This window comes from Mauremys mutica, chromosome 7 (assembly GCF_020497125.1).
Source record: "Mauremys mutica isolate MM-2020 ecotype Southern chromosome 7, ASM2049712v1, whole genome shotgun sequence".
NCBI classification, from domain to species: domain Eukaryota; kingdom Metazoa; phylum Chordata; order Testudines; family Geoemydidae; genus Mauremys; species Mauremys mutica.
Window position 1 is genome coordinate 58828414 of NC_059078.1, and position 17029 is coordinate 58845442.

At 48.3% G+C, this 17029-nt stretch overlaps 1 protein-coding gene across 1 annotated transcript in view; it reads left to right on the forward strand.

Annotated features, from left to right (window-relative positions):
- Positions 1–2346: 2346 nt before the first annotated feature.
- PIK3AP1 (phosphoinositide-3-kinase adaptor protein 1) overlaps positions 2347–17029 on the forward strand; it is an 80081-nt gene continuing 65398 nt past the window's right edge. Inside the window, exons 1-2 of the mRNA XM_045024228.1 lie at positions 2347–2563; positions 10515–10931. Of these exons, the coding sequence (XP_044880163.1) occupies positions 2551–2563; positions 10515–10931 (430 nt within the window). The 5' untranslated portion in view covers positions 2347–2550. The remainder of the gene's footprint in view (positions 2564–10514; positions 10932–17029) is intronic.

Here is a 17029-nt window from a genome sequence, read left to right on the forward strand (position 1 = left end):
TGAGGAGAGTGATGTTTGTTGGCTTAAATGAACAGCCAGTTCTGTTAATGAACTACCACCTGTCAACACATGAGGGAGCTCTTAGCGCTAGAAAGGAACATGCTGCACTGCACGAGACAGAAAGGCATACAGGTCAATGGTTCCCATGCAGAATATGAGGTGAGCAATGCGTACTCAAGAATTTAGCCGTGAATTGTGCGAGGGTAGGGGAGTGAATGTCGTAGTGTTCACGTACAAACTGCTCACTATTTGCTTTTCCTTGGGCCAGGATTATTCATTTGGAACAAAAACATATAACATTGGGACTAATTAATTGCTAGCATAATCCCTCCCCGGTAGAGTTCCACCCTGGAGGGCTAGGTGTCTTTCATCCTAAGGGGCTTTACAAACTGGAAGTGACGTCTGTCAGCTTCTAAATCTGCTTCTGAAACGCAGCCACTGCGGAACTGAAACGGGACAGATGGTACAATACTGCACAAGAGTTTAGGACTGGAAGGGAAGGAGAGTCTTGTGTCTATTTAAAAGACCGGGGCCATTTAGTCAGATACTAAGTCAAATTCAGGCCTAGTGTGAATGAGTGTGTACAGTGGCTTTGAGCTGTTTACTGTTAATCATGGGTCTGATGTGTCTGTCCTGTTCTTTCTGGCCTTGTCTTGGGGTCACTGCTCTTTGTAAACTTCTGATGGAGCTTCTCTGGTAGCTGAAATGATGACATTGATAGGCCAAGTGCACGTGTATCTGAAGGACAAATTCCCCTCTATCCCCATAAGCAGACCTGCTGCTTGCTGACTTCCTACCCTTACTTTCCCCATACAGCCACAATGAGCCTGAATATTCAAGGCGTTCATCCTCTTCTGAGGCAAACCTGCAGGCCGGTGAGCGAGAACTCTTCTTATTTGCAGAGAAACGTGCACCCTATTTATATTCCCACCTTCCTTTCAGCTGCCGAAACCTTCCCATCCACACCTGTGACCCTACCCCTCATTATCCTCATCACTCTGAGATGGGGTGCTGGAACAATTTGTATAGTGGGGGTGCTGAGAACCATTAAAGCAAACTGTAAACCTTGGATATAATGGAAACCATTTCAAGCCGGGGGTGCTGCAGCACCCCCTGCACAGCTAGTTCCAGCACCTATGCGCTGAGAATCTGGTCAGATGGGGGAATCAGTGCTTCCATTGGAAATAAAATCCAAAGCAAAACTTTCTGTACACATGCAATGCCACTGCTGCTCTTCCGGGCACAGCATCACAAGGAAAGGGATGAGTACTGAGGTTTGTCTACCTAAGTCTTACTAGTTAAAATAAAGGGGTGATTTAAACCAGCATAGTTAAACCATTGCAGACTGCTGTATGGGCGAAGAGTGGCTTATATTGGTTTTGTTTGAACGGACCCCTCATTGACTTAAATTAAGGCCCTATGTACACTTGAAACTTGTTGGTCAGAGGGTTGAAAAAAATCAAACCCAAATCCACTCCCCTCTGTGACCTAGCTGACAAAACCCCCAGTATAGTGCAGCTAGGCTGGCAGAAGAGGGTTCTGCTGGTTGGCATAGATCACATTGTTCTGGGAGGTGGTGTTCCTAGACCCACTGAATTCCCCCTTCTGTTGGTGTATGTGTGCCTGCATGGTAGGGCTATGCTGGCATAGATGTATGGTAGATATAACCTTGGTCAAAGTGAAATAGAGATCAGTTCAAACAAAAGCAGAATAAGCCACTCTTTCTTAACCCAGAACAAGAGGATCTGAACAGGGGCATGTGTTGGTTTAACTACACTGGCTTAAAGTGCCACCTTTAATTACAGGGATGCATTTCGCTTTAGGCTTAGGCTGTTTCAGTTCAAGTATGCGTGGGCACCCGCTTTCGGAAGAGGGCCCCCCTGTGTGAGATGTGCCCACACAGATGAGAACTGCACCACCTAGGGTGGGAATTTAAACCAGCTGAGTCCCCTTAGTTCGCCTCGTTGTACAGACAAGGCCTCAGGAACATCGCTGATGGCAAAGGCTGGGATCTGCCCACTTTGGGGGAGTCAGCAAGGGAGCTCCGGGGGCCCAGCGCGACTGCGATGCCAGGGTAGTGCCAGGGCGGGGAAAGGCCCGGGTCTGTTGGTGGCTCCGGGCTGCGGAGGGAGGCAGAGAGGAGCGGCGGCCCTGCCTGCAGGGGGTGCGCAGGGGGCCGGACGGGGCTGGGAGCGGGGCACTGAGGCAGCGAGTGGAGCGTGGCTGGCGGGGGGTGGGAGCGTTAGGGGGCTGGCGGGGTGGGCCGGCGGAGGAGCCGCCAGTGGCGCTCGGCCGCGCTCGCAGGGAAGGAGCCGGCGCCCAGGCGGTTCTGCCCCGGGGGGGACCGCGGCTGCAGCCGGCCCCAGGCGAGGCGGGGCGGGCGCAGCGAGGGGAGGGCGGCAGCCCCCGGCGCTGCCTCGCGACGGAAGTGGCCAGAGGAGGAAATTCCCACTCGGCTGCCGGCTGCAGCCAGTGTCCCGCGGCGGCAGCGCCCCAGCGCCCCGGCCAGGAGCCGCTGCCGGGGATGTGAAGGCGCCCAAGCCCCGGATCATGGCCAGCCCAGGTAGGTTCCCCGCACGGCCACCCCTGCGGCTCGGATCCCCCACCGGGCGCCGCGCCCCCAGCCCGGCCCATGCCGGGGACCCTCCCCGGGCGCACTCGCCTCTCGCCCCTCCGCGTCCGCGGCCTCTCCTGCCCCCCGCTCGGGGGCGCTCGCTGCGCAGAGGGACCCGCCTGCCACTGCCCGGGCTTTCCGAGACCGCCGCCCCCCACGTGCCCGCTAGCGGGAAAGCGGGGGGCGATGGGTGTGTAGGTTCCCGTGGTGAGACCCTCGGGTGAGCGCCGGTCATCCCAGTCTCTAGAGAATAGCTGGCTCGCCCAGGACTGGCCGCTGCACCTGCTGCCTTCCGGCCAGCCTCTGTGCCCCAGGGAACTGCTGCGTGCAAGCCAGGGCCAGTGGCTGCTTCATCCCATGGCTCTCCCCCGCCTGGGGTGAGCTGGTGGCCCCTGGGCACCAGTGCTCTTCTAAGTGGGCCCCCTGGCCACAGGACCCAGCTGGCAATGCTGTTAGAGTCAGAGGCCATGGGCTGGGTCATACAGGGTGAGTGAACTCCATCTCTGCACCCAAAAGGTCCACTGGCTAGCACTCAGCCCTTGCCTATTGTCTAGTTGCCCCCGATCGCTGTGGATTGACCGTGGGACTCACCGCCTGGGATGCTGTGAAGGCCAAAACTATAACTGGGTTCAAGAAAGAATGAGATAAGTTCACTGAGGATAGGTCCATCAGTGGCTGTTAGCCAACACGGTCAGGGATGCAACCCCACTCTCTGGGTGCCCCAGTACTCTGACTGCCAGAAGCTGGGACTGGGTGACAGGGGAAGGACTGAAATTGCCTGTTCTGTTCATGCTCTCAGAAGCATCTGGCACGTGCCAGGAGGCTAGATAGACCATTGGTCTGACCCAGTATAGCCATGTTAAGCAGTCTCATTGCATGCCACAGTTAATGCTATCCAAAGGGAAGGAATGGAGGGTGCAATTCATGTGGGGCACCGCTGGGAACAGCACCCATTGGATATTGCCTTGGGGAAGAAACCTAACTGTAACTCTTTCTCAGGCTACGCCTTCACTTCCAAAAAGTTTGCACAGCAAGATAAGTGCAGGTTATTAGCTAGCTCACTGTAATCCTGCCTCCTTTTCCTCGGCCTTTTCAGGCATGTCTACACTGCACACTAACCCAGACTCTTACTCAGGTTTGCGCCCAAGCCCCCTTTTCATCCACATACAAATCAGTCTGACTGGGGTCGGCCAGCACTCAGGACCCAGGTCCAAGGACCGTGCTAGAGGGGTGGGTCAGAGCCCAAGTCCTGCTCAGACTCATGTCCAAGCCCTGTTATTTTGTAGTGTGGATGCAGCTCAAGCCACGGCCCTGAAACCTCCATGTAGTGCAGCATGGATGTGTTAGCACGGCTGTGAGGCTCAAGCCCAGCAATTGTAAACCCAGGTTTACATTCAGTGTGGACACTCAAGCACAGGCTTGGAAATACCAAGTCCACAAGCCTGGGTCTGTGGTTACAACTGAGAGCAGAGAACCTGCAATGAAGACCTACCCTTAGGCTATAGCTATGCTGAAGTTAGAGGCTGCAGTGCAGGTAGGCAGACCTGTACTAGCTTTAATCTTGCTAGCAGTGCTAAAAATTGCATGCGGACATGGCAGTATGGACCCCAGCAGGGGCTAGCAATGTGAATACTTACCCAGGGTTCCAGGCAAGCTTCTACAGGTTGCTCTGAAGCCTGTTCTGCCAGACCTGCTGTTTTAGCTGTGCTAGCTAGATTAAAGCTAGTGCTGTGTGAGCATGCCTGTCCTGCCTCTGACTGCAGTATAGACATACCCTAGGGCCTAAGTGGGGTTAATGTGTATCACTCAGAATGAGTTAATTCATATTGATATGGGTAAGATGGAATGGTACCCGTGGTGCAGTGTTCCCTATATGCAGTGTTTCCTCCACAGCATTACATGGGAGAATGCAGTGTGTTGGGGGCACACCCCGTTTTTCCCTGTGGAATTGGGTGAGAGGGTTCCACCCCATAACCCATGGGGGGTCCTCAGGATCTATCTTGCAACACTCAGATAGCCCAGGCCTTCACAAAGCTCCCTGGGCTCCTCCATGGCACCCTGCTTCCCTCAGGCTGATGTCATGGGGCTATGCAATTTTTGCTAGCAGAAGCAATATTCATCCTGCTACATCCTACTCTGAATACGGCCGGCGGGGATGGGGTGGGGAGAGGAGAGGTGCATAGTGCTGACTCAATGCTCCTAACATCAGGGCATACTTCAAAGTGGAAAATCACCCAGGCAACACATCTATCCCCTTGCTTTGTCTCCCACAGTGCCCAGCCACATGGCAGGGTCTTCCAAGGTGTCTTGATAAGCTTTCAGTGCCCATTATGTGCCACTCTACTCCCATCCACGTGGCTGCCTTGTCTGTCATGATCCTCTGCACCAAACAGCTCAAGGCAGCCTATAACCTATCGTAGGCTGTGGTAGAAGACATGGCTAAAATTTAATACCATTGGCTTAGGGCCATTGACTCCAATGGGAACAGGATCTGGTCTTTGTTGTGTAAACCTTCATTGCTGGCACTGAATGTGCAAGTTCCCCTTATTGCATTTGCAGGGGAAATTACGTGTTTGTGCTTTTTCTCTTTCTCTAAAAGGGGAAAAAACGTGCCATCTCAATAGTGTGAAGCAACTTTAGAGTTTTACTGATGCATGTCTCCTTGTGATGTAAAAATAATTCAGACTGAGGTCTCAAGGGACGGACAGGCAGATACCAAAAAATACTTTCTCTTCATTAAACAAAATCTTGTTCTAAGTGGCAAACAGAACTGCTTTAGGGTCATACACTATCTCATGCAAATCTTGTGTTCTTATCACTGAGAGATGATCTTGCTCACAAGGTTTTTATCTGGTTATTTTTTCAGCTATTTCCCCTTATTTTGCTTGTGAAGCTTTAAATAAAGTGCTGGTTTCCGGGTGCAGTAAACCTGGGAGCCTTTGATAACATGTTAGTTAATAATTATTGAGGTGATTAGGTTGTTGCTTTGTTACACAGTTCAGCTAGAGAATGCATGCTTAGGATTCCTGTATAACTTCCATGCATGAAGGATTCCTGTATAACTTAAACCCAATAGGCCTGGGAGGTGCTGAGCACCTTAATTCCCATTGACTCACTGGGAGATGAGGATAGTCAGCATCTCTTGGAAATGCTTTCACTCTGAAGGATTCGGACCTATTCATATTAGTGTAGTCTTTATATAATATATGCTGTGGCTTCACTTGAAGTCACTGGCTATTCTCTTCAACAGGAGGAAAATTGGATCCTCTATCAAATACCAATATTTGATTCCCTGGAAAATAGAATGGTTTTATTTATGCTTTCCATCCAGACAGATTCCAGAGCACGTCATTGACTGATAGTACATATGATGGGCCAAATGCAGCCATTGCTCTAGCTCAGGGGTAGGCAACTTATGGCACAGGTGCCAAAGGCGGCACGCGAGCTGAGTTTCAGTGGCACCTACACCGCCCAGGTCCTGGCCACCGGTCCAGGGAGCTCTGTGTTTTAATTTAATTTTAAATGAAGCTTCTTAAACATTTTAAAAACCTTATTTACTTGACATACAACATAGTTTAGTTATATATTATGGACTTCTAGAAAGAGACCTTCTAAAAACGTTAACATGTATTACTGGCACGCAAAACCTTAAGTTAGAGTGAATAAATGAAGACTCAGCACACCCCTTCTGAAAGGTTGCCGACCCCTGTTCTAGCTCCACTGAAATTAGTCAACTTATAGCATGGGTGAATTTGAGGAGTTCCCTCTCCTAGCTTTTGTTTAGACTGGGAGCTCTTTGAGGCAGGGACTCTATGTCTACACCACAAACGAAGGTGTGATGGAGCAGGGGTCAGCATACCCGTGCCAGCTTTGATCTAGCCAGCATGGGTAACAATAGCAATTAAGATGCGGCAGCACAGACCCTGTGTGGACACTGTATATGTACCCAGAGTCCCTGCTCGGCTCGAACAGAGCAGTTTGCCCGTGCTGCCACGTCCTCACTACCACTCTTATCCATGCCAGCTAGATTAAAGCTAGTGGGGGTATGTGTACGCATGTTTCAATTACACCTTTATTTGCAGTGTTGACATATTCTGCCTCTGCATAGTGCCTAATACAATGGGTCTCCAATCTCAGAAGGGGCTTTCAGGCTAATTTATAATCTTATCATGCAAATGGAATGATGTTGCAATGCAGTGTGTTTTACAGGGTAGACATTAAAGGGGGTAACTTCAGCTCAAATTTGGCACATAGCTTATATCTTGTACTTGTAAGCTCTTGCAAAACCTATGACACCTGAACATCTTTCCATGACATGAAAATAATCTTAGAAAACTAATATGCTCCTGCAGTGATTGCACTGCTGCTGAACATGGGTTGGAGCCATCAGAGTGTCTTGTTATAAAGTAAAAGAAAGCAGCCTTTCATTATCTAAATTGAGCAATGCAGAAATTAAACAGTACCAGAAGCATAAACAACACTTCAAAGTTCTTTAATTTTATCATAATTAAGGTAAGGAAATGAGTTTCTGCCAAATGAGAATTAAAAATATTTGCTGTCTACTCTCTTTTTACATCATGTAAACTAACCTGTGGAATTTACTGCCAACACATATAACTGAGGATAGGAGCTTACTAGGAGAAAAGAGGTAATCTGTAACTGTGGATTTCCTTATTCAGCCACAGCTGATAATTGTTGCCATGTACCTGGAAGCATGAGGGTTTATATTCCTTGAGTGTTTACTTTAACAGACATTGGGCGTGTTAGGAAGACACTCACCTTATGATCAGGGTTATGCCATAACTTCCCATTCGTTGCACTTTTCTCCGGCACTGGCTGGTGCTTTTCAATGGCCAGGGGCGGCTCTAGCAATTTCGCCGCCCCAAGCACGGCGGCATGCCGCGGGGGGCGCTCTGACGGTCGCCGGTCCCGCGGCTCCGGTGGACCTCCTGCAGATGTGCCTGCGGAGGGTCCGCTGGTCCCGCGGCTCCGGTGGAGCATCCGCAGGCATGCCTGCGGGAGGTCCACCGGAGCCGCCTGCCACCTTCCCGGCGACAGGCAGAGCGCCCCCCGCGGCATGCCGCCCCAAGCACGCGCTTGGCGCGCTGGGGTCTGGAGCCGGCCCTGTCAATGGCTATTAGCCAGGATGGGTAGGAATGGTGTCCCTAACCTCTGTTTGCCAGAAGCTGGGAATGAGCGACAAGGAATGGATCACTTGGTGATTACCTGTTCTGTTCATTCCCTCTGGGACACTGTCAGAAGACAGGATACTGGGCTAGATGGACCTTTGGTTTGACCCAGTATGGCTGTTCTTATGTGCTTGATGCTTCAGAACCAGGATCAAGTGTAGTTCTGTGCCCTCCCACTGGCAAGAAGGGGAAGTGGGTGAAGAGTAGGCATGGTTGCTGCTGACGTCTTAACTGACTATTTCTAGACTGCTTGAGGTTTAGTTTTCTTTAAAATAGTCAAAACTCCTGACTCTTAGACTTAAGAATATCTGTATAAACAGAGTGCTAAAGCATTTGATAACACGAGGGGATTTCCTTGGTTCTGTTTCTCTGTGGACCAACACTCACATGTTCAACACCTCCATCCCACTGACTCTAAACAAGCTAACGTTTTGCAGCCTTGGTTCAGAGGTGGAGAACTTGTGGAATCCATACATTCGTTACCCTAGCACAGGTCTGTTAGGGGGAAAGAGAGGCTGGCTAGGAGAATTATGGCTGTGGAGGGCACAGTTGACATGTACTCACCAACAGTGCCGTGCCTCCCTGCATAGCTGCTCACCACAGTGCAGTGGTCACAGGGCTCTGGCTATGCCCCCTCTGTAGAGGTAATGGTACTAACAGAGCTAGTAGCCTGGATCTACAGGCTATCAAACTATGGCTTCATCTTGTGCACAAGTGCTAGAGGAAGGAGGCTCCCTGTTCCCTTGTGTCCTTGCACTGGTGCAGCCTCAAAATGCTCACACAACTTAAAATTCACAGGAAGGTTTTGCAGTGTTTCCTAAAGACAGTCAGATTCTGGTTTTGCTCATCTAGGAGTTTGTTCCAAAGTTAGATCCTATCAACTAAGAATGTCCCCAGCTCTCATATGCTTTGGGATCTGCATCTTCCCAGAGAAATACAGCTGTCCTAGTAGTTCATTTATAACTCTGTCTTCACTGTATCTGGGGTATGATCCATTAATTGTTGGAGTCTAATGGCGACTGCTGCTTCAGCCACTGCTAGAGCCTGTCTGCAGACTCAGGAAACCATAACTGCTTTGGTTACACCTGGGTCACACTGTCACGCCTCATTTCTCAGCCATAAGGGTTAGAATCAGCTTCAATATAGAAGAAAAATAATGGTTTGTCTGTCATTACATGACTGGGACCCACAGACCCAGGCACTTGTCTGCCTTAATTCAGCCCTCCACACAAGCCACGATGAAGGCCCTGCATACTTTGGCTAGCTGAACCTAATTTCCGTTGCAAGGCTCCTGGGTTCAGCAGCACAATGGAATCTTTTGAGGCTGCTTAATTTTGATTTGATATTAATGAATTAAATGTGGACATTTAACTTGTGCAGTCACCTGTCTTGATAAATCAACACTTACGCTGTCCCCAGATTACCAGAAGTTTTGCTATACTAAACCAGAGATTGATACCTATTTTTCTTATAAAAGCTTTTTTATTTTTTCTTGATGGGGGTGGGTGCTCTGGGGGTTTGGACACATTGAGAGGCAGGTTGGGAGCATAGGAAAGGCAGATTAGGAGAAATATCCAGCTAAAATGAACAGCACTGAAATTAACAATGAAAACTGAACTGTAATCTTCAGGTTTTAGAGTCAATGTCCCATTTTGGTGAATGGGGAAGTTCTTACTTTAAGGATCTCTTTAGACATGCGGATATAACACTGCATCAGTTCACTTTGGCTCACCCTTCAAGGCTTTCCTCACAACCAGGAGTGCTTATATTCTAGAACACGAGTATGGAATAAATAGTGGAGAGGCATGGGTCTCTCCTGGAATAGGAGGCTCTGGCTGTAATACTGACAGATGCTTTGGTGCTGCCAGAAGGCTGAGTTTTAGTGTTTGCTTTGTTGATTCCTTCTCTCCAAGCACAATCTGCTAAACTTCAGGCAAAAAGCTTCCTTCATGGAAGTTAAAGGAGAGGAGGTCAAAACTGGGCTTGCAGAGGAGAGGATCTGATGCCTGAACTACGGGGTTGCTGTTGTGGCTCCATACTGCAGGCTCTGGAGGACTGAGCTGACTCATTTCAGCTATACACACACACACATGCCGCCCAGGCAGTTTGCATGGTGCTAAGAAGTGAGCAGACGCCTGGCCCCCATGAAGACCACGGTAGCTTCCCGTAAGACTTGAGACACCTTGTCTAAATAAAGATCTTTCTTTTCCCAGGTGTGCTATATTTAGCGCTGACTCCTTCTCCTGAGCATTTAATTTCTAGGACACCCTTATAAATCTGCAATGTCCCTGTCATCAATTTGAATTCAGTTTTCACCATAGAGGGGACTTTTTCCCCCCATTAGACTCTTTATCCCTCCCCCCCCCCAAACACACACAATCTGAAAATTTCCACCTGTGACTTGTCTCACTCAAAACAGAGCAGGAAATCCCCCTCTCCCCTGCAAGGGTGGCTTGAGAGAATGGAAGAGCTACTACTCGGATTTTAGAACAGGAAATGCAAGTACAAGTTTAGCTATCCTTACAGCTGTTCTGTGAATGCAAATGCCACTTGTTCATTCTCTCTGCATCTGCTCTCCTAATGTCCCATCAGGTTCTGCTCGTTTCACAAATTAGAAGACACGAGAATTTGCTTCTCTGCTCCAAAATTGAGGTAAGATTCTGGCTGCAGAGCTTAATACTTCTCTCTGCTTTCACCTTGCATCTGCACAGGGGCCCCTGGGGGATGCGATGTGCTGATTGTGTATGCCAGGGATGCCAGTGAATGGTGTCAGTACCTTCAGAACCTCTTCTTCTCGTGCCGGCAAGTCCGAAAGCAGCGGGTTCTGAGCTACGAAGTGGAGTACGGGACTGCCATTCCCTGGGAGGAGTTTGATCGATTCAGCAGCAGCCGATGCATCATCGTGTTGCTGTCTGCCGAGCTGGTGCAGAACTTTTACCTCCCTGACGTCCTTGGGAGCCTGCAGGAAGCTTTGAGGCCCCCACACAAAGTGGTCAAGCTGTTCTGTGGAGTGGAGGATTGTGATGACTATTTAGGGTTTTTCAGGGACTGGGCCCAGTGGAAAGAGCTCACCTATGATGATGAGCCAGATGCCTACATTGCAACAGTCAAGAAGACTATTTCAGAAGGTAAGGTGGCAGGCTGGGATTCGTGTCTCTTTGGTTGGGGGAAGGGTGCATGTTATTACTGATCCCTCTTTGGAGCTGTTCACATATTCTTCTGAAATATAAAAATAAAGCCTGGTCTATAATCCTCTATAATTTCGGGAGCTCTCCGGACCCCTTTTCCTCCACCCCACCCACCAGCTCCATGTCAACAATCTGCAAAGCATTTGGGAATCTGGATGGCATGTTAGCTATTAATATTTGAGGGGTACCTGTATAATGGGATGTGCTGTTGAATGTCTGGGAAGCTAGCGCGTCTTCAGAGCTCTGTCCATTCTTCACTGCACTGATACTGACCCAGGCTCATAAAAAATAGGAGGCTGTTCTTCTAGGTTATCTTGTCCCCCCTACAGGAGCCAATGTATGATTGTCCTCTACAGCAGTGGTGCCCAACCTTATTACATAGGAGGGCCACATAAACCTAAGCACGATCTTGTGTGGGCCAAACGGGTTCTATATATTTTAATAAGATTTAAAGTCACCTGCATTGATTTATATTTTAAGTTCAGCTTTTTTTCTATGTATTTAGATAGGTTGTTTCTATGTACAGTGTTGTCTGTTTACACACTTAAGTAAACTAAAATGATGTAAATGTGCCAAGAAAAAGTTAATGAATCGGCCGTTAGTATATTGTGTTGAAGCAGGCCAGGGGCCTTATGAGAGACCCTGTGTGTGGCCCGTGGGCTGTAGGTTGGGCACCCCTGCTCTACACTATATTGTCCAGCTCTCTCCTTTAAATCATAGGTGCAACAGCATTGGAAAATCTGGGCAATAGAAAAGACACCAGCACTTGCTACAAATCCACTGCAGGTATATTTAGCATAGTCATAGCAGTTCAAAATTGCACCTTGATGCCTCTGGCACTACATTGAGCCAAGCAGTCTGAAATGACCAACCCCCCTTTCAGTTCACAAGAGCTAGAGATTCTTGAAGTGCAGAAGTGGTAATGGACTCTAAACTAGAGAGGCCTGAGCCACAAAGTTCTGACTAGGTCTAAACTTCCCCAGACTCTGGGGGTCTTGTCAGGAGAGAGCCCTGAACAAGTTTTTATGGACCCAAATCATGGGAACTATTGTGGGCTTTTGTGGTCAGTCTATGGCTTAAAGTCAAGGACTGTGCCACATGGTGGCCAGCTCAGGCCCAGTGGTACAAGGTGCTAAGCACCCTTCTCTCCCAGTAATCTCCATGGCTGTTGAGCGTCATTGGCACATCATAGGATCGTAGGGCTTATCTACACCAAAAAGTTCTGTCTCTTTGATTATAGTGGTTAAAGTTATAATTCAAGCAGTACAACCTCCTAGTGTAGACGGTGATACTAGTGTACAGGTATCCCATACAGCAAGGAGAGTAACTATACCAGTATAAGTCATCTTTACACAGGTATAACCATAGCCAAAGCCATAGTCACAGACTGCGTTCCTCAGACCACTGCTCAGGCCACAGTGGAGTGCACACACAAGCCCAGTTTTGGACCCTTTGTTGAAATCCACAGAAATCACTTTGGATTCAAAATTGATAGGCTATGTCACAGGGTGAGCACAGGCTCTCCCACTTTTGTGCCTGCACCCTGTGTTTAGGCTGGTTTAATAAAGAGTATTCGCTCCCTCTTTTGTAGAATCACCCCGGTGTCTTTATTTACAGTGCTTGTGCAGTTCCCAGATCCCCCAACAGTTAGTGCCCCACAGACCCTCCCCAGGGTCTCCTGGCCCTTGAGGCTTCCTTATTGGCACAGAGACAGCGATACTGCCCTCCTGTCTCCTCCCAGGCTAGCCTCCCCACTGAGGTTTGCCCAGGGCTTTTATAGCCTTCTCCTGCCCCAGCCCAGCCGTCACTACTTAGCCCAGCAGGTTCATCTGAGCGTCTGAGCCAGCCCTCGTTAGGGCTTGCAGCTGGGCTCCCTGCTGAGTACCTGCATCTCTACACCAGGCCACCTGGCCAGAGAGCAGGCTGTGGCCAGCCTTTTGGGAGAGCTTTAAAGGGGTTTTACCCCTGCCCTGCCACAGGCTAGATATGGGGCCAAGGTAGAAGTTGTTCTTCTAAACTTGATGTGAATGGGGTCAAAGGCAGCTAAATTATTGCACCCTGAAATTAGAGACGTTACCAATTGTTTTGCCATTCTGCAGCAAAGAAAAGCAGGAGACAGAATTTAGTGTAGTGCCTTCCCCTGGCTGAGTGCAGCACCAATATTTAGCTGATGAAATTGATTTCCAAAGTCACTATCTCAGTGGGTTTTGGACTGTCAGTACAGATTGTTAGCTCCAGCAATCTTACATTAGCATGTCAGAGCTGGAGACCAATGACCTCTGAATGGGGGCAAGCAGGAGCCTCTAGATTCTGTTATGCAGAGATTGATCTCAAGGTGCAACCTGACTGATGGGGTAGAATGTTTATGGGGGGGGCGTGAAGGGGACAGTATTAATTACAAGGCCTGTAAGGGGATTAATAGCTCTCAAAAGACTTGCTGGGGTTTCTCCTGTCCCGCAAATGTGCAGAAGCAAACAGGAAGGGGAAGGAGTTACTCCTACTTCTCTCTTCTTCCTTCCAAGTGCCCAGTTCTCCTCATTCTTCCCCCAGACCCTCTGGCTTCCAGCATTTTGAGGAGTGGCAAGGTGATGGGGGAAGAGGTGGCTTCTGTAGCAGACAAACCTGTGATTCTTAGCAGTGGGACTCCCTCTTGTCAAATCATAGAAGATATGGGTTGGAAGAGACCTCAGGAGGTCATCTAGTCCAACCCCCTGCTCAAAGCAGGACCATGCAAGCGCTCTTTTTTAATCCTCTTGGCACATAGCATATATATGGAGACACCCAAAGGGAGAACAGGAGGCCAACATCCTCCTCTGAGGCATCTGCCTTCTCTTCCTCACACCCTGGAGTTGTCTCACTTTGGACAGTACCCAGGCATTAAGTCTTGGGAGTGGGGCATAAGGACTCAAGGGGAGGTGCAGGCTGTGGGTGCAAAGAGGGATGTGGGGATGGGGAGAAGCAGATGTGCTGAGTGGGTTGAGGCAGATCCACTCACCCTGGTGGAGCCCTATTCCCATGCGCCTCCCAAGGTCATTGGGAGACAGGCTCCCATCACCAGGAACGTAGGAAGTGTGCTCTAGTGAGGCTGCCCTCCTACAGCTCTGAGGAAGAGGGAAGTCCACAGCCTCTTCCGCACTCCTTGGTCTCACATTATAGCAGCTATAAAAACCCCAGGGAATGCTCACTAGCAATCAAGGTGGAATTAAGGTTAAAGATGCTTGAATCAATCGAGTGCAAACTACGGATTTTAACTTTGTGGAGAAGGTTTTAAATACCCCCGTTTTGCTGGAAACTATTCAGGTTATGGTTCTTCAAAGAAGGGACTCACCTACTGGAACTGTGTCCCAGAGACACCAACCTTGGTGCATGTAGAGTGTTGAAAGTGTGTGCCAATGGCCTTGTCTCATACAATGCGGGAATCTCACTACCCTAACTCTCGCTCTCCAAGCAAGCACTCTAATGTAATCATCTGGGCACACACAGGACACATGTGGAGACATGCTAGCGCTATCTAATTAGTTGGATACCTGGCTGGCATGGGGAACTAGGGATGATCTTGCAAGGTGCCGAGAACCTGTTGGGAAATGCCAAATGCCCTTGACACCTTTCAGGACCAGCCTCTATGATGAGGTAAATGATTCCTTTCTGTATTCTGCACTATCTAATGGGGAACTTGTACAATGCTTTGTGGGGTCTATGACCATAAAGTAGCAATTGCTATACAAGTACATTTCTTGTTGATAAAATACTAGGAGTCTGACTTTTTCAAGTTCAACCTTAATTCTTGCTCCACAGATTACCTTTCAGTATGACAGGCAAATGTACTGAAATCACTGATACTTGCCTGCAGCCTTTAGTACAATTTAATGATGATTTTTAAGGCAGATCATGTTTTAACTGACTTTTTTACATAATCAAAATGGTCCATGCTTTCTTCAGTTGCCTTACTTGAACTCAAATGCATATACCACCAATTGGCTTTATTCTACCTTTGCTAAATATTTTGTCAGAAGAAAAGATAGTTTTAACTATCAAGTATTTTATTTATACAGCTCTCATCAGGGAGTCTTTCCTAGTTTTCTCAAAGCAGTATAGTATCTGTTAAGCTGGCTTTACTGGGTTCATTTTAACAGTTTGTAAGAAGTTACAGAAACCCTACTCCACTGAGTTCTAACTTGAGTGATGGAATTTGGGGCTGTTTGGGGCGCATGGTGGGACACAGTTCTAAAGGACTCAAGACTGGGTTCCTGTCAGCCTGATAGTACGAATTGTAAATCTGTCCAAGGTGTGATTGTTTCAGGGCAAGAAATGTTTATCTCACGTAAAGTCTGTGAATTACCAGGAGACCAGCTGCTCTGATGTTTATTTAAAAAGGGAAGAGCTCCCCAGGTGTACAATAGTACATAGTTCCTCTTTGGGTGAAATGGTGAAGAACTGCCTTTCAGTTGATTCGACAGTGTCACAATAGAACCTGCCATGAGGTTTAGGTGAAGTCAGTTCTTAGGTAATTGATTTAAAGTGCATTTTGAGAACCGACATCTTCCCTAGCGAAACATGGTGTAGATACATAGTCCATGCCCTTAGTGCTAGATGCCACACTACCTAGCAGAAAGGGTGGCCTTGTGGTTAAGGCATTGGCTGGGCCTTAGGAGAGCTGGCTTTGACTCCAGTCTCTGCAACATGCTTCCTGTATGATCCTGAGTAGGTCACTTAACCATTCCGTGCCATGGCCTACAATTTTTTACTACTGTTTTGTCTCTTTCCCTACCCTGTCTTCTATTCAAATTGAAAGCTTTTCAGGGCAGGGACTCGCAGTTTGCCCTAGAAGAATGGGCTCTGATGTTGGTTGAGGCCTGTAGGTGCTATTGCTATAGTTACGGGCGCACTAGAAATGTACCCATGTCTCTGACACGCCTGCACATGCTCACAGCACTGGCAATGGGAGCATCAGCATAAAATGGAAAACTAAAACCATGGCAGAGTAATTAGGGAAAGCTTGAACTGTCTGTTAACTGAGAATTTGTGAGGGATTGACTGGCACATATAATAATGAGCCTCACAATGACAAGTAACTGGCAGCAAACTATCTGTCGGCTCCAGGGCAGTTTTCTCTACCTTTTTGATACCAGGGACCATTTTGCTGCCTTCCTAACCTGTGTCAGGGAGATTTCAGGGACCGGCACCAGTCCATGGACCGGTTGTTGAGAAACACTGTGCTTGGGTAAGAAGGTCTGTCAGCATGTTCATGTTGTGTTTTGGGGATTGCACTATTGCTTCAAGTGCAGCTGTCAGAATGTGATTCCGTTTGGACAGTGCTGCAGACCACCACCTGTATCATCACAGGCCGTGAGCTACTTTAACTGCTCTGCTAGTTCTGTAGAAAGTCAGAAAAGGAGAAACTCTTGTTTTGCCTTTCTGATGGTAAACTGTGCACTGCTTGTATTGAAGAGAGGGAAGCTTTTGAGCTTACACCGAGCTCTTCTGGTCTGTGTAAACTCAGAAGCTTTTCTCTCTCTCTCCAACAGCAATTGGTCCAATAAAAATATTACCTCACCCACCTTGTCTGTCTAATATCCTGGGACCAGCACGGCTACAACAACGCTGCCTGTGGCTAATGACGCATGCTTGCAGAGGCTGGTGGGAGCAAGGTGATGTGTGTAGTTAGAATGGTATGGCTCCTCAATACTGACAAACATTAACTAAAGGAGATTTGGAGCATTCCAGTTACTTTCAGAGCTCTGTTCCCCACAACACCTACTGATTAGCTCATTCTACAAAACTTTCTGTAAGCCAAGTGAAAGTTCAGAGGTCAAAACCTGGGGAAGTCAACTGTAGCCAGAGGTTTAGTGGCTTCTTGCCTGGAATAGGGACTCTGCCCAAAGTTGCTTAAAAATTAATTAAAGTTCTCCAACAATACACTTCAGACGTGGAGGAGGAGTGGAACTGAGATGTAGTGCAGGTATCTGGGGAGATCAGCAAAGAATCCTGTGGCAGTGCTGAGATACCACACAAAGTACTCTTCCAAGAGAATGTAGGTG